Source organism: Lactuca saligna, chromosome 2 (genome assembly GCF_052625555.1).
Source record: "Lactuca saligna cultivar CGN05327 chromosome 2, ASM5262555v1, whole genome shotgun sequence".
Lineage (NCBI taxonomy): Eukaryota > Viridiplantae > Streptophyta > Magnoliopsida > Asterales > Asteraceae > Lactuca > Lactuca saligna.
This window is the reverse complement of record NC_136418.1, coordinates 147,819,210-147,844,842: the sequence shown is the minus strand read 5'-3', so window position 1 is coordinate 147,844,842 and position 25,633 is coordinate 147,819,210. Positions and strand designations below refer to the sequence as shown.

Here is a 25,633-nt window from a genome sequence, read left to right as displayed (position 1 = left end):
CATGCTTAGGGTAAATGTAACATCCGAAGGTCAAGGTTCTGAGGAACAAGGAAGTGCCTTTGGTGCAAGTGCAGTGGCAGCATAGGAAAGGGTCAGAGCTGACTTGGGAGCCGGAGCGCGAGATGCGTGAGCAGCATCCGGAGTTGTTTACAGAATGAGACTTCGAGGGCGAAGTCTGATTCTAGTGGGGGAGAATTGTAACATCCGGAATCCCCGGTATATTATTTTAATATTTTATTTTTGGAATTTGTGAAGGAACTCGGCGAGTTGATGCTTAGACTCACCGAGTAGGGTCGCGGTTGATCATCCGGGTTCGCGTTGGACTCGGCGAGTCCACGTTGTTTAATGAAACCCTAATCCTCCGGGGTTGGAGCCTATTTAAAGGCCCTTATGGCCGTCCATTGCGGCTACCACACCCCAGAGAGAGTCTTAGATCACTTGTGAAGAGAAGAGAGGCCATTGTTGATCAATTGTTGGTAAAATTTGAAGGAAAAGGCGACCAAGGCAAAAGAAGGCCGAAGGAAGTGCAAAGCTAGTGTCTTCAGAGATCAAAGGCTTCATATTAAGGTATTCCTTTGGACCTTCTCTAGTTTTGGGTGTTGATTCATAGAGTTTGGGTTTTGTTATGGCCTTTAGAAGAAGAATATGTAGAGTATTTAGTCCCCTCTCGAGTTTGTGTTTGGATCTGGACTCAAAGGGGTCCAGAGACTTCAACCCATGAAGCTTTATGAGTCTTTGTGGGGTGATTGGACTTAGGTTGCCATTTTTGAGACTAAATCACCATTGGATGCTATAAGTTTCGATCTTTTTTATCGATGTTAGATGGTAAATTTTTTTGCTTAAATCGTCAATTTATACTCGAACTAAAGTTCTCAATTAAATTTTCCGTACAACTAAATTTAATCGTCGTCTCTTGAAGATTCCTTACAACCTAACACGTAAGCTCTAAGTTTTTACATAAAATTAAACTGTACGGAGCTTCTCATGTATGATTAACACGTCTCCAAGTTGTACTCTTATCCTAATAATATAAATCAATAGTCGTTTAAAAATATATAAATATGTATTTGTAGTTTCTTCTTTTGACTAAATCCTTAATTCGTATCCATACGTAAGAATTATAAAACTCCCATATTTTAACGTACATATCTTTTTCTTTTCTTAAAAGAAAACAATACCACATCAATTTTAAAATATTTGATTAGTTTTATTAATATAGAATGATTTTATTATTATTATTATTATTATTGTTATTGTTACTGATGATTATCAAAATTTAACAATCGATAAGTAACGTCGTAAAATATAATTGGTAACTATCGTCGAAAAACAGGTGTAACACAAAAACATTATCGTTTTACTATTTGGATTTATCATTGTAAGTATTTAGACCAAATACATCTTATAACATATAATTTGAGATTGTTGGTTCATTATAACTTTCATTAAGATTATTGATCTTAAATAATTTTTTATTTATAAACGTTATTTTATCGCTCAACGATAAATTAATAATATGATTTTCTATAAATATTATATACTCATAATACGTGTATACAATATATAGTCTGTAATGCATACGAAAATCAATTAACACATTCAAGGATTTTAATTTCTTATTTTTTTATACAACAAATATTTTCTATTAATCTAACCCTAACTCACAGGCATTACATCAATCAAGTTTACTGGTCAAATGTATAAAAAAAAACATAATTACCTAAATAAGTACAAACAATGTGAAAATAAATAGTTTTACAACAACACTAACGACATTCCATCAAACTAAATTATACATACTATTCCAGACATGTTCTTTATATTCAAACATATTTTTTGTTAATATTGGGTTATTTGTTCTATGTACAAGTAGATATAAGAACCACCGCAGCAACATGAAATTGGATCATCGTGTCTTAGTGTTTGATCTAGGTCATTTATCTGGAGTAGGTGTCATTAGCGAGTTCCCAAATTAATTCCTAGCTGTCACCGAAAAACAAAACTGTTAGAACCGCCTCATGGACTATACCCCAAGTACAGACTCCAGCAATTAAGTTAGACCGGTGTATATGTGGAGATGGTTTCTTCTTAATGAAGAGAACCATCTTGGTAAGAAGAGTGTATGGATACAATGGAGGCTCATTCTAAGAATAAAAGATCATCCTCATGGAAAAGTAGATGTTCTATTTATAGATTTAGGTTAAGGGACAATTATGTTAGGCTTTGGACCAATCCAATTCACGACCAACTGGTCATGAACTAGGTTGTGCTACCAGACAATGTTGTTGGGTGGAGTTTTCATGTGGTGCAGTCACACAGTGTTGCCAAACAATGTTGTTATGTTGTTTAGGTCATGTCAGTGGACCTAACATCATCACTTAGAAAAACAACGAAAATACAAAAGTAAATTATACAGAACTCTAAAGCTCACATTTCATAATAATTCTTTGCATTTAGGAACTATTATTTTGTCTATTTGATTGCATACACCAAAAATAGAAAGAAAAAAAAAAACATGGTTCATGGTATGTTTAGCGAATGGCGAATCCATTCTTCTTCTCGTCATTTTTTTTTCTTTTTTGGACTTCATTCATATACGAAGGATCTGAGATAAGTTGGGTCCGGAATGGATCACTTGGAAATGTATGTTATTTTTTTATATGGTTAGTAACCTAAATAGGTAATTAATTTTGGCTTTATTCCACGTATAGGTAGCCATTTTTTTTCGGTATACGTTTGACCGGTAAATTTGTTTAGTCAGTTCATAATAGGATAATGTCACCAGTAATTACTAGTATTGTTAACTTATTTTGAATAGATCGATCATTTACCAGAAAAAAAAAAATAAACATGCTTATTTAAATATAAACAAAATTTAAAGTTTATTACCTTCCTGTCATTAACCCTTTGTTTTTTGTGGACGCATTCTCAATATTAGAGTTTTTCATATAATTTTTTATTTTCTGTATTTTATAAATCATGATGTTCTACCAATGTTAATTCTTCATAAGAAATATATAATTAACTTTTGATCGGAGTTAAACAGTTGGATAGCACTTTCCATTTCATTTATTAGTTTATGTCCAAACATTTACAGCCTGTTTCTCTGATTGCATTCTAAAAAATAACATATTTCATTTACCATTACATTAAAAACCTGCATTATTTTTACCTACTACAGCTTGTAATTCATATTCCACGAACCTGTAAAGCATCACTCTTTTCACTACTGACTACACTACAGTACAAATTTATGTGGAATGTGGTAGTACAATGTTAAAGATTTTTTTCACCAAAAACACGTTAATCATTGATATATACATTATAAATTAATGACATATAGTAGTAGACTGGAATTATTAAAGATGACATATGTTTTTTGAATGTAATTCTTTCCTTACTACATACATGCATTTTCATCTTTTGGGAAATTCACTGTACTTCTTCTAATGTGCTGATAATTACATAAAAAAAAAAAAAATAGAAATAATATTTAATCAAAAATCCATATTTACACGAGGAATCCAAAGTCAACGAAACTTTATATTTTTTTTTAGTAACTGCTTCCCTTTGTCAAAGGTACAACATTCCATGCTTATGGTACAAATTGGCAAAGCAACATTTTAGTTGGCAAGCCTATATGAAGGACACAGATGCTGTCCTTTATGATAATCCGAAAGCAAATTAACCTACATTCATTCATTAAATATTAAATATTATATCATGTAGTTTAGCTTCTTCCTTTTTCAATCAATAAATACAAAAAATAATATTATATTAATTACCTTGATGATTTCCCACTTAGAGCTAGGACGCACATATGCCGCCAAAATCGCCATGTGAAAATGCTGTTTATCAACATTCAACATCAATTCTAAAATGTCAAAACTAGACACCAAAGACAGAGTTAATTACATTTTGAGTCCCTTCGATTTTTGCAATTTTCATACCAAAAAATTATCTTACAAAATATAGTCATTTTATACAAACACCTCAAATAAGGGCCAAAAGTGCAACAGAAAACTTAGTTGAACCAAATTTTGAGGAATGAACTATTCTCAGGGACCAAAAATGTAAATAAATAAACAAATCAACTTACTCTAAATGGATCTCCTCTTAGAGACTGCACAAACATCAAACTCCTGGCGTTTTGACCCTGAATAATTACCAAAACATTTAAAAACTTTAAATAATTTTGTTTTAATTAAAAATAGTACCTCTAAGTATATATCCCTAAGTCGTCTTCCAGTTTGAGCACAACACACACGAACAACAGGTTCATCACAACTCCCACTAATTATATAATCTCTCCCATTCATATAATAAGAACGCGTATAATTTTGACCACTTCCTGTTGGAGCTATATCAAAATTTGTATGAAGCCTCCCATCTACAGCCAATAGTTGTTTAACCTACCACCAACAAAATACCAATCTCTACTTAATTAATTTCCAACCTTTTTTTATTCATTCGTTATAAATTAAAGTGAATTTAAATTTAAGTTTAAATTTAAAATTAAAATACCTCATTGTCGACAGCTGATACAAGCAAATAAAGGTCATCAGGGGAGAAACAAACCATTACATTTCCACTTGAACTTGAAGCTGTGTAACACGGGTTTATAAGTTTTGTTCTCAAGTCCCACATTTTGATGTTGTGGTCAAATGATGAAGTGACAAATAGAGAGGGAGAATGATGGGCGAATTTGGCAACATTTATGGGTTCTTTATGCATGTCGCTGAAGAAATGAAGGCGTTTTCCTGTTGAAATATCGTAGATTGCAACTTTTTTGGAGTAGCCACTTGTGAGGATTTGATCGTCTGTTGCATTCACGTGAACGGAAGTCAAATGATGAAAGTCAACAAAAGTGACGCCAGTAGAATTGCGACAGGTGTCAAGGGCTTCTGGAAGTGTGTCGTTTATGTCGTATAATCTCAAGGATCCATTATCATATCCCACAACAACCTATTAAAAAAATTCAATTTTTATTTCTTAGCCTTTTTAAGAACCATGTTTGACTTTAACATTAACACATACCTTGGATGGGAATCTCTTAAGCCAACAGAGGCCAAGAACACTCTTATTTGTATCAAAGGAAGGAACATAATTAACAAGATTCCCTGTTTCATGATTGATTACAACTACTTCTCCTTCTAGAGTTCCAAAAGCCATTAAACTGGGGTCTGTTTGATGATACTCAAATTGCCGTGGTCTTAAAATCTTTCCCTCTTCTTTCCCTATTTGACTAATATTGGAAATTGGATGTAAAACAGGCCATGCGGATGAACCAAGTTTAGCAGCACACAGAGACCTTGAATAAAAACTTTGACTTTTTCCATGTAGTGATGGATTTTTAGAAGTCAAAGATTTTTTGTTGACCATGCTACTTGTTCCTCCTGTTTCACGCATATGCAATACACTAATGATGCTCTCTTTGTGTTGTCGTTTATTTGGTAATAACTCGTAGTATCTTGAGAACACAACTTTGGCTCTTTCTGTATCAAGTTTTCCTATGCGACAGTTATCCAAAACTTGTAATTTTGGTAATGAAGCAATCATATACTCCCTATAATGTTTCTGAAAACAGATAGGTGAAGGATGATGCGAGTTGTACTTTTGTGAAACGTGTTTATCAAAAGAAACCTGGAACAGTGATGATGTATTAAGTTATTAAGTTATTAACATAACAGAGTTCATGAAAGTAAGTAAAAGTAACAATGAGATGTGAAATGATGTTTTTCTAACTTCATGAATGAGTGAAGAAGGTTTGGTGGTGTGTTCATCTTTCAAATGGCATGGGGATGTGTCCTTGCAACATAAACAGTTTTGAAAGCGAAGTTGGAGCAATGAAGGAAGTTTTGATAAGGCTGCAGTTGTTGTCCAAAGATTGGAGATTCTTGTGGCACACATTGAGACACGTGTCAAATTAGGCATGTGAGTGAAGCAATCTTTCTCCATGGTTGAAAGTGAGGTGCAAAAATCCAGATTAAGGGTATGCATATGAATGAATTTTCCAGCCATGTTGAGTTTTTGAATCTCGGTTGACTTTATGTTCAAAACTTGGCAGTGTAAACCAGTCTCAAAAAGATCCCTGGAAATTTTTAAATCCATAAAGGGTATTATAGGTATTTCTGTATATTGTAAGTGAAAGAAGAGTATGGAGTTTTTTATGTGGTCAACAAAATAGACCTTGCGACATCTTCCTTTAATGGCATATCCTTGATATCAACAATGCGAAGCTTTTTGTTGATGGCATGCATCAGTGACAACACAGCGTATCCGTTTAAGTCACCACTTGATTCATGAAGCAAGTCAATGTTTTCGAGGGCATTTGAGTCATTTGAGTGGAAAAGATCGGTGAGGAGAAACAAATCAGTGTTGCTAAGTTGGTGTAGTGAAATCAGTGTTGTAGATTTTTGGCATGTCATGTTCTGAATTGTGGCCTAATGGAAAGGAGAGAAATATGTTAGGTGTCAGATATTACTTCAATGTGGAAATAATATTTTTGTATGCTATTAATAGAAAAAGGAAAGAGAATAAGGAGAATGAAGATTTAAAGAGTATGTTTGACCTTCTTTAACAATGAAACAACAGCTGAAGTAGGTTGCACCTCATGCATCTCGCAGATTTCAAAGTACCTATAGCACCCATACAAGATATGTTTAAATTTTAATATCTTTCTTTTCAGTTGCCACTGATGAAATTCAAAGGATCTGATATACTATACAAGTTTGCAAATAGGAGTTTGTTTATCAATTTTCTGCTTGGATTATCATAAAGTAGCTAATGATTCGCTTACTAATTAACACATGGATCAAAGAGACAAGGTTCGATTATAGTTCATAAAATTACCAAAATGTTGACTCCGAATTTGTGTAAGTATCTATGAAAATTAAAACGTTTAATCTCTATGGTTAAATTGTTCCTCTTCCATGTAAGTATACTTTATCTTCTTCAAACAGCAACAGATCATAGCAAAAATTTTGTGAAAAAGGAAATCGATATTCTTCCATTGACGTTAAAGGAGGTGTTTGAATTTGCATTTTCAAATTGATTATTGCGACTTGAAGAATCAAATAACCTGTTGCTTAAAGCAAGGATAATCTGATAAATTTTCAGTTAAGCAACTTCTTGCTCATTAGAAAATCGGTTTAGCCGAACACTCAAAAAGTCAAAAGTGTTTATTGAGACTTCGAATTTCAATAAGCAGTTAATTTCACATCCTAACGCCTCCATAATCGATGAATGATATTGATAGCTCACAAACTTGCACTTATTTTTGAAGAATCAAGCTGCTGCACTTTTAGTTTTTGGTTTGCAGTGGAACTGGTCAGATCAGATCATATACATCATTCATCTTCTAAACGTAAGAAATTAAAACTTAAACAACAACTTCAGTGATCAATAAAAGCTAAGTCAGATGATATTTTGCCGATTTCGCTAACAGAACCGCTAGTAAGCAGGTAGTTTTTAACACACACATAACACATATAAAATCCAAAGTTAATTTTTCTCGATGTCAATTTGTAATTGAAGCCATAAGGATTCTTCACAAAATGATCTCCCGTAACAGTAAACAAACTTGAACACAAACCTCACAATCAGTAAACTGAAGTAAAAAAATTTCCAAATATCATAGTACTTTGAAGAACAAAAGAATCACAATGCACAAAAACTTCGCCGATGATACCAGAAATCAGCCGAAGATTCGAATCAAATGACAGAAGACAAAAAATGTGGAGTTGCAGAAATTACACAAACCTGGTGAGTAAAACGGAGATATGTGGAGGGGAAGACATCGGTAGCTGTCGATTCGAGTGCCTCCACTTGATCTGCACATGAAATTTGCAGAGAGAATAGAGTATGAAAATGAGCTGAGATCCTCTCTTGCTTATAAGCCAACTAACTTATTATATCTTATGGACAGAATGCGATGTCACAAGCAAACAAGGCTCCTCCCTCCTCTTCGTGTGATAAAAATTTCTACGTGTTGTCTTCCCCAACAGATAATTCCACGTGGGATGACCAAATTACTCGTATAATAATATAATATATGTAAGTTTTTTTTTTGTTTCTTGAATCTTGATAGTTTAATTACCTAAGTCGATCGTTCAACACGATTTAAATAGAGAAAACTATAATACAGAAGATAATTAGAAAATAATAAAGATGCATATGACAAGAAAAGGTTTATAATTCTTTGATTTTTTTTTATGAAAAAACGCATTTTAGCTTCAAACTTTTATTATCGAAACTAGTTGTGAGACTTATATATTAAATTGGTTTTGAACTTATAAGAAAATAATAAAATTAATGAATATTATAATGGAAATTTTTTTATCTATTAAATTTAAATTTAAATAAATAAATAAAAGAAACTAATAAGCTTTAATTTTAGAAATTTTAAAATTAAAAAGTAAACTAATTAATAAAATTGATATTCATTTATTATTACATTTATTATAATTATTACATTAGAATACTACATAAAATTTAACAAAATAGAAAAATAATATATAAAAAAATTAAAATAACAATAAAATGATAATAAAAATATAAAAAATTATAAAAGAAAAAAAATTGTTTATTAGAGTAGATATGGTTATCCATAAATTATTTTGTAGAATATAATCCTTATAAATTGTGGATGTGAGTATGTGACACGTGGATCCACATAATAATAATTAATCATACGATAAATATGATTTTGGTGGTCCCGTAAGTGGTTATCATATCAATTTCTCTTAAGTTTTTATTGGGTTTTTGATAAGGTTAGGCACTTACGCTTAGAAAAGAAATGTATTTCATAAATATTAAATTGATTAAATTACAGAAATGGTCATCGGTGGTTTACTCAAATTCGTACGTTGAGTTTAGTACTTTAGTTTTAAAAAAATTGACATGGACAAATATTTTAGTTTTGTTTTTTTCTTGCAGTTGTCACTAACTCCACCAATAATCGATCATTGAGTGCATCGAAAATATATATATATATATATATATATATATATATATATATATATATATATATATATATATATATATATATATATATATATATATATATGTTTTTATCCATTTTTTATTTAGTATTATATTTGATATTTCTGTTTGTTATCATTATAAAAATAAAATCATCATTATCATTATTATTATTATTATAAACATCAATGGAAACAAATTTTGAACAAGACGAACACAAACGTAGACAGTGAAGAACTGGGTAATTCATTTTCCTCCGATCTAAATAGGAGCTTAAATCCAGAAAACCTATGAAGGAACACCTAGATGATCATCTGATTTATCAAAGGAAATCACATATTCAGATCCACGTTCTTGGGGAAAAAATCGTCATATCCATATCCATATATCTAAAGGCTCGAGATCCATATCCCTTAGCATCTATGGTGATGCATCTCAGTCCTTCAATATAAACACCTTCTTGGAAACGTGAATGAAGATTGTTATACTAATGTTTTTGCTGGTCGATTCAAACAAGAAAATCAAAGTGGAGTTAAGATTTAAATAAACCCTAAAAAATCAAAACGCTATAAATACCCCTCGACTACCCTTCAGCGATTCCTAAAGGGGTGTCTTCAATGAACATCCAATTATGTGATATATTATGACACACCCACACACACATGTCCCATCAATAGGAATTTATATACCAACTCTCTTCCTAAAATGCAAACCCCCACTAGACTTTAACATTTTAAGGTTCCACCCTAAATCAAGATATTACATCTCAATAAGATATTTTTTCGTTTTATTGCCAAAAAAACCATCTATCCTTTCAATGATTTGTTGAGAAAGTCAAGAAATAATATTTATGCCCATAAAAATAAAATCCTCCTACACAAAAAAATCTCCCACTACCAATCAAAGAGTGTTGGTCTATTATCAATTATATATATATATATATATATATATATATATATATATATATATATATGTATGTATTTTGGGTCGTAAACGAACTGAAATTTCAATGAATCGTTTGACAAAAAGTTTGTTTATTTAGTGGGTGAACGTATATGAACAATATTTTCTATTTGTTTAGTTAAATGATTGAACATAAACAATGATCCCGTTCGTTTGTTTATGTTATTTCATTCGATCATCTTCATTTATTATATTACATTATGTATATAATATTATAGAATCAGTGAGAATGAAAGTAGAGTTTTAAGTTTTACAATTTTTAGGTTTGGTAAAAATATAAAAGGGATATTACAATGTAGGATCGACATATTAGTAATGTTGACAATCAAATTTTATGGTTTTTTTATCTGAATTTTTATATTTATTTATGTTCGTTTATGATCATATATGTTTATTTATGTTTGTTTATGATCATTTATGTTCGTGTAGCAATTAATTTACATAAACTAATGACCATGAAGAAGGTAATTTGTCAAACAAATAAACATGAATAATGAAATTTCATTCATTTTATTGGTTCATGTTTGTGCGTTTGTTTGGTTAATTTAAACAAACAAACATTTATTTATGCCTTTTTGATTCGTATACAACCTTATACACATATGCTATGTCGAGTGGGGAAGACGATGTCAGATGATACTCATCGAAAATTGAGAGAAAGAGAGAAGGATTAAAAGGATTTATTGTTTGTATTTTAATACTAATAGTAATATTATCATAAAAAATTACAAATAAAAAAAAATTCTATTGAATTTAACAAAAATGATTAAAAGAGTTTATAATAAATACCAACCATGAAAGAAATTGATCGTTAGGGTCCAAATTTTAGGGTAACGCATGGTCCATTTCTAGAATGTATTAAATTAGTATTCTCTTTAATAAATAAAGATCTTTTTGTCACATGTTACATTCTTATTTATTTTGTCACATGTAATTTTGTGATTATTTTAAATTAAATTTTATTCCACATGTCATTTTATGGTTTTTTTCATTTTATTAAATTGTAAATAGTATTATATTCAATAATAAATGAATATCAATTTCATTAATGAACTTTCCTTCTAATTTCAAAATTACCAAATTAAAGATTCATTAGTTTTCTTTATTTATTTATCTAAATTATTTGTTTAAATTTAAAAGAGAAAAAAAAAACACTTTTAAATTTTATAATTTAATATTTTCTCACTTTTCTTATAAATTCATAATTTTCAAATGTTTAGAATTTTGTATTTAGTTTTTTTTTTAACTAAACTCATGTAATACATAAGTCTCACACCTAATGTATTTATATAACAAAATTCCTTTCATATCATTATTTAGCTTGTTAGATTGTCCGATATACCAATTACTAACGTAAATGTGGCAGGGAGTCATGTCCCTGTCCACACAAACACTGCATGAGAAGTTGATGAAAATGTCTTTTCAACAAAAAATTGAGGGTTCAAGTTTTATTGGGGACAAAAAAAAATGTAAATTTATGAGTAGAATAATTGGTGCATTTGTCAATCTTTCTAAAAAATGTTTGTATACTTTCCACTACAAATCGTTTTTTATAATTAAAAATAAATGAAAATGTAATGTGACATCCCTTATTTTTCATAAACAATTAAAAAAAATTCTTTACGCTTTAAAAATATCATTTGTCTTTGTAGTGGAAAATCCTAGTTAAATAAAACATTTTGAGATTACAAATATTGTTTCAAAAATTACCAATCATTAAGGATGTCATAATTAAATATCCAACATAGGTTATAGCATAAAGACATAAGGTCATGAATACTATTATAGGTTTTTCTCTTATTTCACTCGACATCCTACTTAATTTTCAACAACCATAGTTCGGCTACATGTGATGCATAAAAATTAAGTATACAATTTCCTTCACGTAAGAATTCGCAAGTTTATCCATAAACCATTTCTCATTGGCTGCTATGAAGTGCGCACTCTTAGTGAAGCGATCAACGACCACCCAAATCATGTCATGACTGTTCTTTGTTCTGGACAGTTTAGTGACAAAATCCATTGCGATGTCTTCCCATTTACCCATGGGTATAAGCAAAGGTTCTAAACTCCCATATGGTTTCTGATGTTGTGTCTTAACCCTCGCACAAGTCACACACTCGGCCACATACTTCTCAACATCAAGCTTCATCGTCGGCCACCAGTAGTAGGGTTTCAGGTCCCTATACATTTTAGTGCTACCAGGATGAATCGAGTAAATGGTTTTGTGAGCTTCTTCCATCAGAAGATCTCTTATTCCACCTGACTTACGTACCCAAATACGATCTTGGAACACCTTCAGTCCATGATTGTTTATACCGAACACTAACGTTTTACCCAAACGTTCCTCCTTTCGGTCATTCTTCTCTGATGCTTCTCCTTGAGCTTTCTTTATACTCTCCACAATTATCGAGACAACTTCTATTCTCAACGCTCTTGGCCTCTTTCTTTCAACATTTACTTTCCGACTAAGAGCATCAGCAACAACATTTTAGCTTTACTGGGATGGTAAAGTATCTCACAGTTATAGTCTTCCAGCCAGCGTCGTTGCCTCATATTCAATTCTTTCTGATTAAAGAGATATTGGAGACTCTTATGATCAGTGAAAAGTTTGCACTTTGTGCCATAGAGGTAATGCCTCCATATTTTCAAAGCGAAAACTACCGCTGCCAGCTCCAAATCATGAGTGGGGTAGTTCTTTTCATGCTTTTTCAGCTGTCGAGACGCATATGCTACCACCTTTTCTCTTTGATTTAGAACACGACTCAACCCAACCCCAGACGCATCGCTATAGACAACGAAGTCTTCAACTCCATCGGGTAGAGAAAGTATCGGTGTCTCGCATACTTCTTCTTTAGCTTCTCGAATGCTTCCTTATGCTTATCACTCCAAGCATAAGTAGCTCCTTTGCGGGTCAAAGCTGTTAGTGGAGTAGAAATCGAAGAAAATTCTTGGATAAACCTTCGATAATATCCACCTAATCCTAAAAAGCTTCGGATCTCCGTGGGACTTTTCGGCTGTTCCCACTTCATCACAGCTTCGATCTTTGTTGGATCAACCATTATCCTTTCTTGGTTGACCACGTGACCCAAGAATTGGACTTCTCGAATCCAAAAATCGCATTTGGAGAACTTGGCATACAACTTCTCCTTCTTCAAGACTTCTAACACTTCTTGCAAGTGTCTGCCATGCTCCTCTTGGCTTTTCGTGTAAATCATAATGTCATCTATGAACACTATCACAGATTTATCAAGGAATGGATTACAGACCCTATTCATTAAATCCATGAATGGTGCTGGTGCATTGGTTAGTCCAAACGACATAACCAAGAACTCGTAGTGTCCATACCTTGTTCTGAACGCAGTCTTCTCGATATCCTGCTCTCTCACTTGTAGCTGATGATATCTTGACCTTAGATCGATCTTCAAGAAATAGCTCGAACCTTGCAATTGATCAAACAAGTCATCAATCCTTGGCAACGAATATCTATTCTTTATTGTTGCCTTGTTCAGCTCTCTATAATCGATGCACATTCTCATACTTCCATCTTTCTTCTTCACGAATAACATCGGAGCTCCCCTGGGTAATGAACTAGGTCTACTGAAACCTTTGTCCAATAACTCCTGAAGTTGCATCATCAGCTCATTCATCTCCGTTGGTGCTAATCGGTGTGGTGCTTTTGTTATTGGCGTGGTTCCTGGTAACAAGTCTATTCTGAACTTAACTTGTCTATCAGGTGGTAATCCAGGAAGATCTTCGGGAAATACTTCCGGATAATCACATCCCACTGGAATACTCTGCATCACCTTCTTTTCCTTCTTAGCATCGATCACGAATTCTAAATATGATGTACATCCCTTGGTCAAACACTTTCTGGCTTTCATTAGGGAAATGATTCCAGAATTTACTCGGTGTTTGTCCCCGTACACCATAAATGACTCTTTCCCTGGCGGGTTTACTTTTACTATCTTCTTCTTGCATAAAATCTCAGCATCATTGGCGCTAAGCCAATCCATTCCCAACACGATGTTGAAACCGTTAAGTTCGATAGGCAATAATTCCTCGTGAAACTTATTCCTATTCAAATCGATTAAGATGTTTTTCATGCGATGGCTAACAGGTACAAACTTGCCACTGGCAACTTCGACTAATAACGTATTATCTAGTCTATCAACAGGCAACGCTAGTTTTCTACCAAACTCATGCGAAATAAAGGAGTAGTAGGCTCCAAAATCAAACAAAATTTAAGCAGGTAATTCATTTACGAGAAAGGTACCTGAAGCGACATCAACTTCATCTTTCACAGCCTCAAGTGTCATCTGGAAGGCTCTCGCCTTCGGCTTTGGGGGAATGTTGGGTTTTGTTGCCTCTTTCTTCTTCGGACAGTCTTTTAAAATATGCCCCTCCTCGTTACATCCAAAACACATCCTCTTGTTGGACGGACACTCATTGGCATAATGCCCAATTTTTCCACACTTGTAGCAAGTCACCTCCTCACTACATTTTCCAAAGTGCTTTTTCTTGCACTTCTCACACCATTTCACTTCGCCTCCCTTTCCTCCAAACTTCTTTGAATTAGACTTCGAAAATTTGTTTTTCTTGCTGGAAACTGAAGTTCCTTCAAACTTTCTCTTTTCACCAACTTCAACTTTGTTGGCGGTTCTTCCCTTGATCATGTCCTCAACAGACTTGGTAGCCCAAATAGTTGCCTCTAGAGTAGGTGCCTGATGTACTGGCACTAGGCATGAGCAAAAGAACCGAACCGGTCGGAACTGGCCCGAACCGGACCGGAACCGGGAACCGGATTCGGCCAAAATTAAGAACCGAACCGGCCCGGCGGTTCTACCGGTTCCGGTTCCACCGGTTCCCGGTTCCTACCGGTTCTTGTCGTGTCTTCAAATGTTGGAACCGGTTCTTGAAAAATAGCATCATACGGTTCCGGTTTTTGCCGGTTCTACCGGTTTTTGCCGGTTCCGGTTCCTACCGGTTCCCGGTTCCAAAAATCCACAAAAATAACGTCCCGGTCCCGGCCCGACCGGTTCCATCGGGTTCCGGTTCCGGTGCCGGTTTCGGTTCCGGTACCGGTTCCGGCCGGTTCCCCGGTCCATATGCTCATCCCTAACTGGCACCGCATACTCCCATGGGAGTCTCTTTGCGTATCGATCAACATTTGTCAGATCATCTGGAACGATGCGCAAGGCAAACTACATTTTGTCGGTGAAGGCGTTAGTGTATTCATCAACTGACATGTTGCACTTTATCAATGTCAGAAACTTGTTCTCCAACTCCAAAATATTTTGGGCCAAACAAAACTTGCGCTTGAACTGCACCAAGAACTCTGCCCATGTCAGTTGCAGTGGCTCTTTAGGGCTTAAGGTCTTCCCTAAAGTGTTCCACCAACGAACAACTCCACCCCTGAACTGGCGTACTACAAAAGTAGTTTGCAACTTGCATCTGCAACTACAAGTCATGAAGGCTAACTCAATTTCGGAGATCTAATCCATCACTCTGATCGGGTCCTCCTTTCCAGTGAAGGTCGATGGTTTGCAAGTCAAAAAGTCCTTGTACTTGCATCCTCGTCCATTATGTCCTCCACCTTAGTTGTTTTGTCGAACTATCGGTGGGTTATCTTGTCCAATTATCCCACTAAAGTTCTCTCCTTCATACTACCCTCCATTAACTTCAGGATCTTCCACATGAATTGACAGTTCTTCACGATTCTATTGAAGCAACCGCCTAGCCTCCTCCATTTGGCGATCCAACATTGTTTGAATCATCATTTGTACACCAACCATTGTCATTAGCTCAGGTGTTGCTGCTGTAACAACTACTTGTTCTATCATAGCTATTTGATTCCTGTTTTTATCAGCATTTCCAACTCCACTCCTTGTTCTCACCATTTTTTATCTATACACCGAATAAGGTGAAATTAGATCCTCATTCACGATAGATATCCAAATCATCCTTATTACTCCAAACGATTACATGCTACTTCTAATATCGTATACATACGCTTAGAATCCTAAACATATAAGTTTTCCAAACTCGGTTGGCAACAAACCGTAGATTCGAACATATAACATCATATATGGAAAACATATAACATTTAGCACATAAAAGCATTTTAGGCAACTTTCCTAAAATAAACTAGTGCTCGTGTCTAAAATATAACATAAACATATCTCACAATTTCACTTAGCATTCTAAGTTTAAGTTTAGAAATCCTACAAATTCCTAGTTCGCTTAAACTAATGCTCTGATACCAACTGTGACATCCTGAAAAATCACGGCCAGAAAAGACCTGTTTAATTTATGCTTTAAAATGATTTCAGAGTAATCCTTTGATTAAAAGAGTTGCGGAATTTGTTCCCAAAACGAAATATGATAAAGATAAGATTTACCAAAGCATTTCTTAAAGAAATGTATTTTTCATTATATTACAATACGCGGGATGTCATGTTCCGATAAACAGACCAAAAGCATAAACATTTTAATACAGACCTTACAACAGTTATTTACAACAACAGGTCTATAATCCAAAAATAACTTGACAAGTCATCCAACTTATGCTCTGGCGCCACTACCTGTAATACAAAGAAAACTAAGTGGGTCAGGCTTGGGAGTCTGGTGAGCATATAGGGTTTTCAACACACAATAAATAATTAAATTAATTTTCATCAAACAATAACTCAGTTACTCATTCCCGTTATTCTCACTTTATGTCCCTAAGACAACTAACACAAGGGACCCAGTCTAAGAATAATTCATCGGGGTGACAACACATGCATTCGGGGGGTTACCCAGCAATATATGTCAAATAAGGCAACCATGAGGGTGATGGAGTACAACGAATGAACACCCGCGTTCATTAACATCTACAGGTGGCGAACCTGCTAGCTTTCCACAGGACTGTCTAAAAAAGTCTGTGGTCGTCATCTAAACTCCGCTAGATGACTGAATCAAAAACAACATCGAGGCCTCTCATCTGTTTATCACACATAAACTATCTACCCATGTTCTACCCAACATATTAGTAGATAAAAAATATATATATTTTTATACATAGTTTAAAACCTATATAGCATTCTCATTCAATACATATTCCAAACAGCAGATGAGACACATACACATAACACGTTTTTCATAGAGAATAAATCATATCTATGAAATAGAAGAAAATGAATATACATTCACACATATAACAACAAAATATACATAACACGTATTTCGTATAAAATACTTTTTAATTATGCGTTAGAAGAAAGTGACTACACATTCACTTGATTAGAAGATGATCGGACACCACTACGACTTGTAAAAGTAGTATTCTTCGGCAAATCTGGAAGATTTTCACAAAAACCGGGCTCCTTGCGGGCAGAGCTTCGGCTTGGGAATTTTACTTCTCGGGACCTTCGGGGCTTCAGGACTTTCTTCGAGTCTCGGGAATGATACCGGGGCATCAGGATACTTCTTGCACGCAAAACAAGGTAAAAACGCGAGAGAAGGAAAGAAAATAGCAACTGAAACTCGGCAGCCTCGACTTCCTTTTATAGGGGGCTGGATCCTCGATTTACGTTGGGCGTAAATCCTAGTTACGTTGGGCGTAACCCGGATAAGGTCCCTGACTCCCCCCCTTTGGATAATATCGGAATTTATAATAAAATTTAATATTTTAATTATGTAATAAACTTCAAAAATTCATATCTTCCTCATACGAACTCCGTTTTCGACGTTCTTTATATTCACGCATAGGTAAGACTACGATCTACAACTTTCGTTTAGACTCCGTTGGCTAATTTTGAGTTTATTTTTATTATTTATTTTTAGTAGGTCGGGACAGGAAAACTCCGTTATAAATTCATAACTTCTTCATCTGACGTCCGTTTTCGCCTGTCTTTTTATCATTTGACTACTATTAACGAGGTCTTCGATTCTCGTTTAGATTATTTTGGCTAAAAAGCACTCGGTCTCAAATCGAGTATTCGGGTTGCATACTACTAAATCGAAACTTCGGAAAATTATAACTTCCTCATACGAAGTCAGATTTGGGCGTTCTTTTTATGCACGCTCTCGGTTTAACGAACTCTACGAATTTCGTTTAGATCACTAAAGCTAAATATTGCTCTAACATAACTTTCCCTTTTTACGTCATTCAGCGTCATCGGTTTTGTCGCGAAACTTCGACAGGTCATAACTTTTTCGTTATAACTCGGATTTCGGCATTCTTTATATCTTCGGAATCCTTGTTTAAACCACTACATCTTCATGCAAAGATATCGGGCTTATCTCACATTTTAATTTTCACGCTTATTTTATTCTTAATTCATTAAATTATAATAGTTAAGAAAATAAACACATAATTCACATAATACTCAAATATTTCATTATTAATACTTCAAAAAGAGTTACAAGGGTTAACCTATACTATTACATCAACAATACCACCTAGTCTGGAAACGCGGGCGTTACATAAAACCTCAACCCAACTGTACTATGTCGACATATGAAACAAATAAACAATAACCAGCAAGTAGATATAATCATACAGATCTACCAATCTAACATATCACTATAACATAGCAACATCCTATACACATGGATACATAGCACAATCTAGTGGTTGGCATTGGCGCCTTCGACCCACAAGTACGGTGACGAAATCTCACCTCAAAGTCTATAATATAGCAGTAACGAACAATGATCTGATAATTAGCTCTACAAGTCACATATCCAATAAACAGCGACCAAGCCTCAATCCACAGCCCAAAATACTCCATTTGGCCTAAGATCAAACTTGGTTAAGGTCAATGGTCAAAGTCAATACTCTACGGTCACTCAACCAACCGTCGCTTCATCACCATCTATTGGTCACGTTGTGGCCTAATAAAACAAAATAACTGTGGATCTATCATTGTCACATCGTGACAACCCAAGTTGCCACGTCGTGACGACGTTGTTTTGAGCTTTAAGCTCTTAATCCTTTAAGCCTTGCAATCCAGATCTTCCAAGAGGCTTTATGTATCTTAGAACACCATAAAAATCATAGGTTTTTGGACATGCATATCCAATACATGTCCTAAACACAAGCTACGGCAAAACAAGGAAAGAATGGGGTTAGGACCTCATACAAGAGTCTTAAAACTCTACCATACTTTAGATCCAACACTTATCTCAGCAAAGGCACATTGGAGATTCATAAAGTTGGCAACTTTATGGACCCTCAATACTCTATCAAGCCTAAACATGAAAGATGGCACATAAAAACCTAGATTTAAGCTTATAGACTCATAAAGCATTAAACTTGGAAACTCACAAGGGTCCAGAAAGTGTGAAATTTGGATGATAGTGAAGCTTGAACGTTGAGTTGATGCACCAAACTCCATCTCTCCTTCTTCTTGGCTAGAAAACACCCAAATAGAGCTCAAAATCAACTATGGAGGATTAGGGTTTCAATAGGAAGTGTAGGGAGGTGATGGAGGCTGAGGGTGGGCTAACCCCAACCCTCATTTCCTTTAGATAGGGAAGAAATCCCCAAAATTAGGGTTTGGCTTCGCAACAGTTGTCACATCGTGACCCTCATGTGGTCACGTCATGTCATCCAAATGATATGTGTGTTTCAAGAGGCATGGCCACGCGTTGACATGCAAGTGGTCACAGAGCAAGGCTAAAAACCCAAATAAAATTTTGTTTAATAATTCAAGAAAATGTTTACCTACACCAATTGTTATATGAACACAAAAAAAAAAAAAAAAAAAATTGTGTAACACAACACAACATGTTTATAGCATATTACACGAAAACACAAATTTACGTGAGTTTATATTAAACTATAATACATGAAACAAAAAAACTAACATGTCAAAAGATATTAATTTGTTTATTGTGTTATTTTTATACAAGTATTTACGGCTTGCATGACACATAATTTACCTATTTTATATGTGTTTAAACAGAAAAATTCATGTCTAACATGTGTAAAACACGAATTTGAAATACAAATAAACACAACATAAGAATTTTCATGATGTATCGAAATTGTCCGACTCAAAACAAGACATAAAATAGATGTGTAAACAAAGACAAAGAAAGAAAGTCCAAATTTAAAGAAAGGGTCTCCTTTAGAGAAGCAAACAAATTAGTACTGTAACAGTTAATGGATTTTAAAACAAAGAAATAATTGGCAACCAGATCTAACAGTGAATTATTTATTTATAAATAAATGGTATTAAACAGCATATAAATTAATAAAAATAAAAAAGGAGATCGGATCATACAATAAAATAAAATAAATAAAATGTGGAAAAATGGATATATTTAGGGCCTAGAGCCAGCTGAAAACGGTCCACCCCAACACCAAGCTCCCGACCACCATCTGCACACCCTTTAATCTCTCTGCTCCACTCTGCAATTAATAGGTTCTCAACAATATCAGTATCAGTATTAAATAAATAATCATGTAATGTAATTATCTGTTCTCACTAGATCCAAATACTACTACTAGATCCGATCTCGATCTTTTGGGGAAAAGATAAAATTATTAAATTAAATTAAATCAAGTCAATCTGAATATATAAAACATGGTGATGCTTATTGTATGGATCTCAATGTATATGAAATCATGTTCAATTAGACAAACATATATATAATCGGACATGGAAAATGATCAGATCTAGATGAATGTATGCATTAAAGGAATAAATAGAGTAGGTAATAACTGTTGATGGATTACAGGAATGACGGAAGGAGTAGTAGTAGGTAGAAACTTACGTCGTCGGCAATGGCGGAAGAAGGACCGGGGGACAGAGCGTCGCTAGGTCCAGGAGCTTCACTAGGAGGAGCAGGTGGTCCCATCATATCCGGTGAAGGCGCCGGAGACGATGCAGTATGCTTTTTGGTCTTCTTCTTGGTAGGTGCAGGAGCAGGAACTTCGGCAACCGGAGCCTCAACTGGAGCAGCCGTTGGTTCCGGAACTGGAGGAGATTCAACTACTGGAGGTGGAGATTCAACCACTGGAGGCGGAGCACTAACTGGCACTGCAGCAGGTGGAGAGCTCACCGGTGGAGGAATGGCGACCGTCGGTGGAGCTGCAACCGGAGCGGCAACTGGTGTTGTGGCAGGAACAGGAGTAGTAGGCTTGGAAGGTGAAGCCGCAGGAGTAGTGATCACAGATGACGGCGGAGCTAGCGTCGGGGAAGCGGCGGGAGATTGACCACCGACGGCGGCTACAATGACGCATATAAGGGCGAGAAGAAGAGCGTTTTTCCGGTCCATTTTTATGTTTTTTTTTTTTTTAATTTTGAAGAGAGATCGATCGGGAGAAAGGGGTGGAATGATAAGCGGAGATGACAGGTATAAGTAGCCGTTAGTGTTGAACTTGTGTGGGACCCACGCCACGTATAAATACAAATTATCATTAGCTAATTGAAGACTGTAATACACTTATTGGTGGGACCAGTTCTTGTTTCCCATGTGAAATTGGGTTAGGTTTTTCTTTCGTAATTCGCACAAACTTGATGTTTAAAAAAAATTATATACCAGTAAAAAAACTATGTTGTTTTTAAGAAAAATTTATTATATTTTATAAAGTGAATAACATAATAATCGACATTTACCCGGTTTTGGTAATTAAATCGAAAAGAAGTTATCTGATAAATGATAAATCCAAGTTGTTTTGAGCGTCTGTAAGCTGGCACCGACAATTTGAGTACCCGTTGGGAATGTGGCTGTGATTGTGGGATAATTGCAAGGGTAGTAAAGTAAATTGCACAAAGAACCTTTAAGTTGGGATTAATTAGCAAACCAGACCTTTTAAAATTAGACTTGTTTTAAAAACATGTTTTTTAATAGAACTGGAATGGTGATTAGGTTTCGTTCAACCATTAATTTAACCGGTTTCATATATATATATATATATATATATATATATATATATATATATATATATATATATATATATATATATATATATATATATATATATATATATATATATATATATATATATATATAAGTGAATACACATTTAAATGTATATAAGCTTAGGTATCCAAACTTACAATAATATGTCGTTTTGTATCATATATATACATTATAATTGTCCAATGTTCTTATAATTCAACTTATAATTTTATTTACTTCCAAGATTTGTATAAATTTCATATTTATCTCTCTCTTACATATTTTTTATTTTCAACTATAATATATATAACATAGTAGGTGTTCGGTAAAAAGATGTGATGTAGGAGGAAGATAATAGTGAAATTTCAAAAATCTTGATTGTAAATCAAGTTACGAATTGACGTTAAAGAACATTATAACGAATATACCAAACAAAATGATGTATTATAGTGGGTTTGGGTACCTAAGCTTGTATATCTTTAATGGTATATTCAGTTTTCATATATATATATATATATATATATATATATATATATATATATATATATATATATATATATATATATATATATATATATATATATATATATATATATATATAATCAAGAATTTAACATTCATAAAAATAAATCTTTATCATAATTAGGGTTTTTCATTATTTGGTTAAAACCAAATTGTACAATTGGACTATTTGGTTCGGATATTCGGATTTTTGGATTGGTTTTCAATAAAACTGAATTATTCTTTTGGATTTCATATTGGTTTTGGTTTATAAAATAAGAACCGAATAATCCAAAAAAACATAATAACAATTTTTTATTTATTTATTTTTAATATATTAATAATTATGTATTAACTTTATAATTATTTATTTCGAAAAGGTTTAAAACGTTTCACTTGATAAAAAAAATTAATATGTATTTTCTTTCAAAAGTTTATTATCTATTAAATATTAAATTATAATATATCTTCTTGTAGTTGTTTATAAAATTTAATCACAACTAAATAATGTGTTTTTGATTCTTCTATAAAAATTAGATAATATTATAATTATACGTCGTTTTCAAATGTTCTAGTTTTTTAAAACTGGATTATAAAAACCGATCAAACTAAAATGTAATTAGATTGGATCGGATCAGATTTGAATTTAGTTTGGATAATTCGGATCCATATTTTAAAAACCAAAATCAAATTGGATTTATTTAATTGGATCAGATCGAACTGATTCATCCAAACGAACACCCCTAATCATAATGATGAAATCATAAACATAACAGTTTATGGTTTGAGTCAAAGTCTTGTCCTAAAGTCGTGTGCGTTGTCAGTCTTAGAGTTGGAGTAGAAGCTCACAATTCAGATCCAGATTCTTAGATATTCGAATAAATCTGAATTGAATTATTTCTCTGGTTATAGAATATCCGTACCGTACATGGTAAATTCTTTCACGGGATACGAATTAGATACCTAAAAAATTGAAGCCAATTTTTTTTTTTTTTTCAGATTTTGTTTTATTCCAAATATTTATCCAAAAAAAAATCTATAATCTCTATATATATTAAAAGATAAACTTGATGACATCACCTTCAACAATCAAGGACATTCATTGTGTTTCCTTGATGAATTTCAACAATTTAATCATTTTGATGATGTCATCATAAAATAAAATAAAATTAATATTAACTAAATTAAGTTGACTATGTTTGGAAAGTTGAAAACTTATTAATGGTGACTGAAAATTTTAATTGGAATGTTTTGAAGTGAAACAAATGTCAGCATAATTGTTAAAACATAAATATGGTTCCTTTTTTTAAAAAAAAAAATCAAGTAATTTGTATATACATTTCATAATTATAGAATTTGAAATCAAAAAATTCAAAATAGTATGATATGAATCACAATATTAATTTTTTCATATCCTTTCCAAAATCATTGTTTAAAATTATGTATAAGTATAATCTCATTCAGTTGTTATCACAATTTCGTGAACTCTGGAGTAGGGATGAGAAATTGGGCCGAAAACCCGAACCGAACCGAGAACCGAACCGAATTAGACCCGAATAAGCAATTCGATTCGGTTTTCGGGTATCTATATAAGGCTTATTCGGTTTTCGGGTTATTCGGTCCGGGTTACCCGAATAAGGGGTTATTCGGTCCAAAAAACCGAACCGAATATGAAGAGTCTTTTTTTCCCTTGCGGCCTTGCGTGAGTCGATTTAGTGTTTAATTTGTTTCTTTAAAAAAGTTTGTTATGAAATCATAAGCTATAAAAATCATAAAAAATACAATATTTATTCGGGTTATTTGGGTTATTCGACTCCTTAATCATCTTGTACATGTTATTTGGGTTATTCGGGTTATATACTTATAGATAGATTTTTGGGTGTTTTGGATGTTTAATATTTAGTGTTTAATTTGTTTCTTTAAAAGATTTGTTATGAAATCATAAGCTACAAAAATAATGCAAAATATTTGGGTTATTCGACTACAAAATCATTTTGTACATGTTATTCGGGTTATTCGGGTTATATACTTATGAAATCATAAGTTTCAAAAGTAATACAAAATATTCGGGTTGTTCGGGTTATTCGACTACAAGTGTTATTTGGGTTATTCGACTACAAAATATTCGGGCTATTTGGGTTATTCGACTCCTTAATTATCTTGCACATGTTATTTGGGTTATTCGGGCCGGAACCGAACCGAACCGAATAATACCCGAACCGAACCGAACCCGTATTGCTTATTTGGTTCGGTTTTCGGTTCATACAATTTGCTTTATTCGGTTTTCGGTTTATTCGGTTCGGTTCGGTTCCGACCCGAATAACATCCCTACTCTGGAGTTTGCAGCATTACATTCGAATATCAGCTTCATATGGTTAGCAAATTTTTTTGATTTACTGATTAGTTTCTTACATCTGATTATAGTTTATATGTTTAGTATATGTATCAATGACTTATTAGTGGGTTTTTGATAAACGGGTTTTCTATTCTGTGTGTGTGTGTGTGTGTTTAGATTGGATTCTATGTTTGGATTGGATAAAGTAAAGTTCAGTTTAATTGGTTATGTATTAATTGGATTGGATTATGTGTATGGATTGGATGAAAAAATAAATACAAAAAAGTAAAAATGGAATACCTTCCCGAAGGGTTTAGTGTCTACATATGTTATTTCTTCAAAATGACTTAATATATGTATGCGTCTATGTTTCTCAATCAACATATGCATTTTTTTTCCAAATGTAAAAAAAGGCAAATGTAATTTTGATATTGTTGTATTATACTTACTTGTTGTAAAATGACCTATTTACCCTTGATGTGTTTGTCTGTTTGTGTTTCAGTGTGTGTGTGTGTGTGTTCGGATTGGATTTTGTGTTTGTATTAAATGATGTAAAATTCAGTTTAATTAGTTCTGTATTTGGATCGGATGAAAATACAAATAAAGAAAAGTAAAAGGGGAGTACCTTCCCGAAAGGTTTAGTGTCTACATATATTATATTTACCCTTGCAGTAAAAACTACTTTTTTGGGAACAATTCATATATTTCTTTAATATATGTTTGTGTCTGTGTTTCTCAACCAGCATATGCTTTTTTCCAAAGGTAAAAAAAGACAATGTACTTTTGATATTACCTTATTATACATACTTGCTATAAAATGATTTGTTTACATCAAAATGATAATGCAGGTGTTATCATCCTCCTACGTATGACAAAGCTCAAAACTTGGGGTGGTAAGAATATTATTTTATTATAAATGTTCATGTCATTACATTAATATTTTATTTATAAGAT

The 25,633-nt window shown here is 33.4% G+C and overlaps 2 protein-coding genes across 2 annotated transcripts; both read right to left on the bottom strand.

Moving 5' to 3' along the window:
• Positions 1-3,351: 3,351 nt before the first annotated feature.
• Positions 3,352-8,008, bottom strand: LOC145032007 (protein DWD HYPERSENSITIVE TO UV-B 1-like). Its single transcript, XM_078980669.1, has 10 exons — positions 7,762-8,008; positions 6,572-6,638; positions 6,190-6,443; positions 5,746-6,091; positions 5,038-5,643; positions 4,525-4,965; positions 4,218-4,412; positions 4,100-4,156; positions 3,786-3,848; positions 3,352-3,689 (listed from the first exon to the last, which is right to left on the bottom strand). The coding sequence occupies exons 1-10, from the start codon at positions 7,797-7,799 to the stop codon at positions 3,624-3,626; spliced, it is 2,133 nt and encodes a 710-aa protein (XP_078836795.1). The 5' UTR covers positions 7,800-8,008; the 3' UTR covers positions 3,352-3,623.
• Positions 8,009-20,136: 12,128 nt separating this feature from the next.
• On the bottom strand, positions 20,137-21,288 carry AGP18 (arabinogalactan protein 18). The gene is made up of 2 exons (XM_078980668.1): positions 20,713-21,288; positions 20,137-20,347 (listed from the first exon to the last, which is right to left on the bottom strand). The coding sequence occupies exons 1-2, from the start codon at positions 21,214-21,216 to the stop codon at positions 20,267-20,269; spliced, it is 585 nt and encodes a 194-aa protein (XP_078836794.1). The 5' UTR covers positions 21,217-21,288; the 3' UTR covers positions 20,137-20,266.
• Between the last annotated feature and the right edge of the window lie 4,345 nt (positions 21,289-25,633).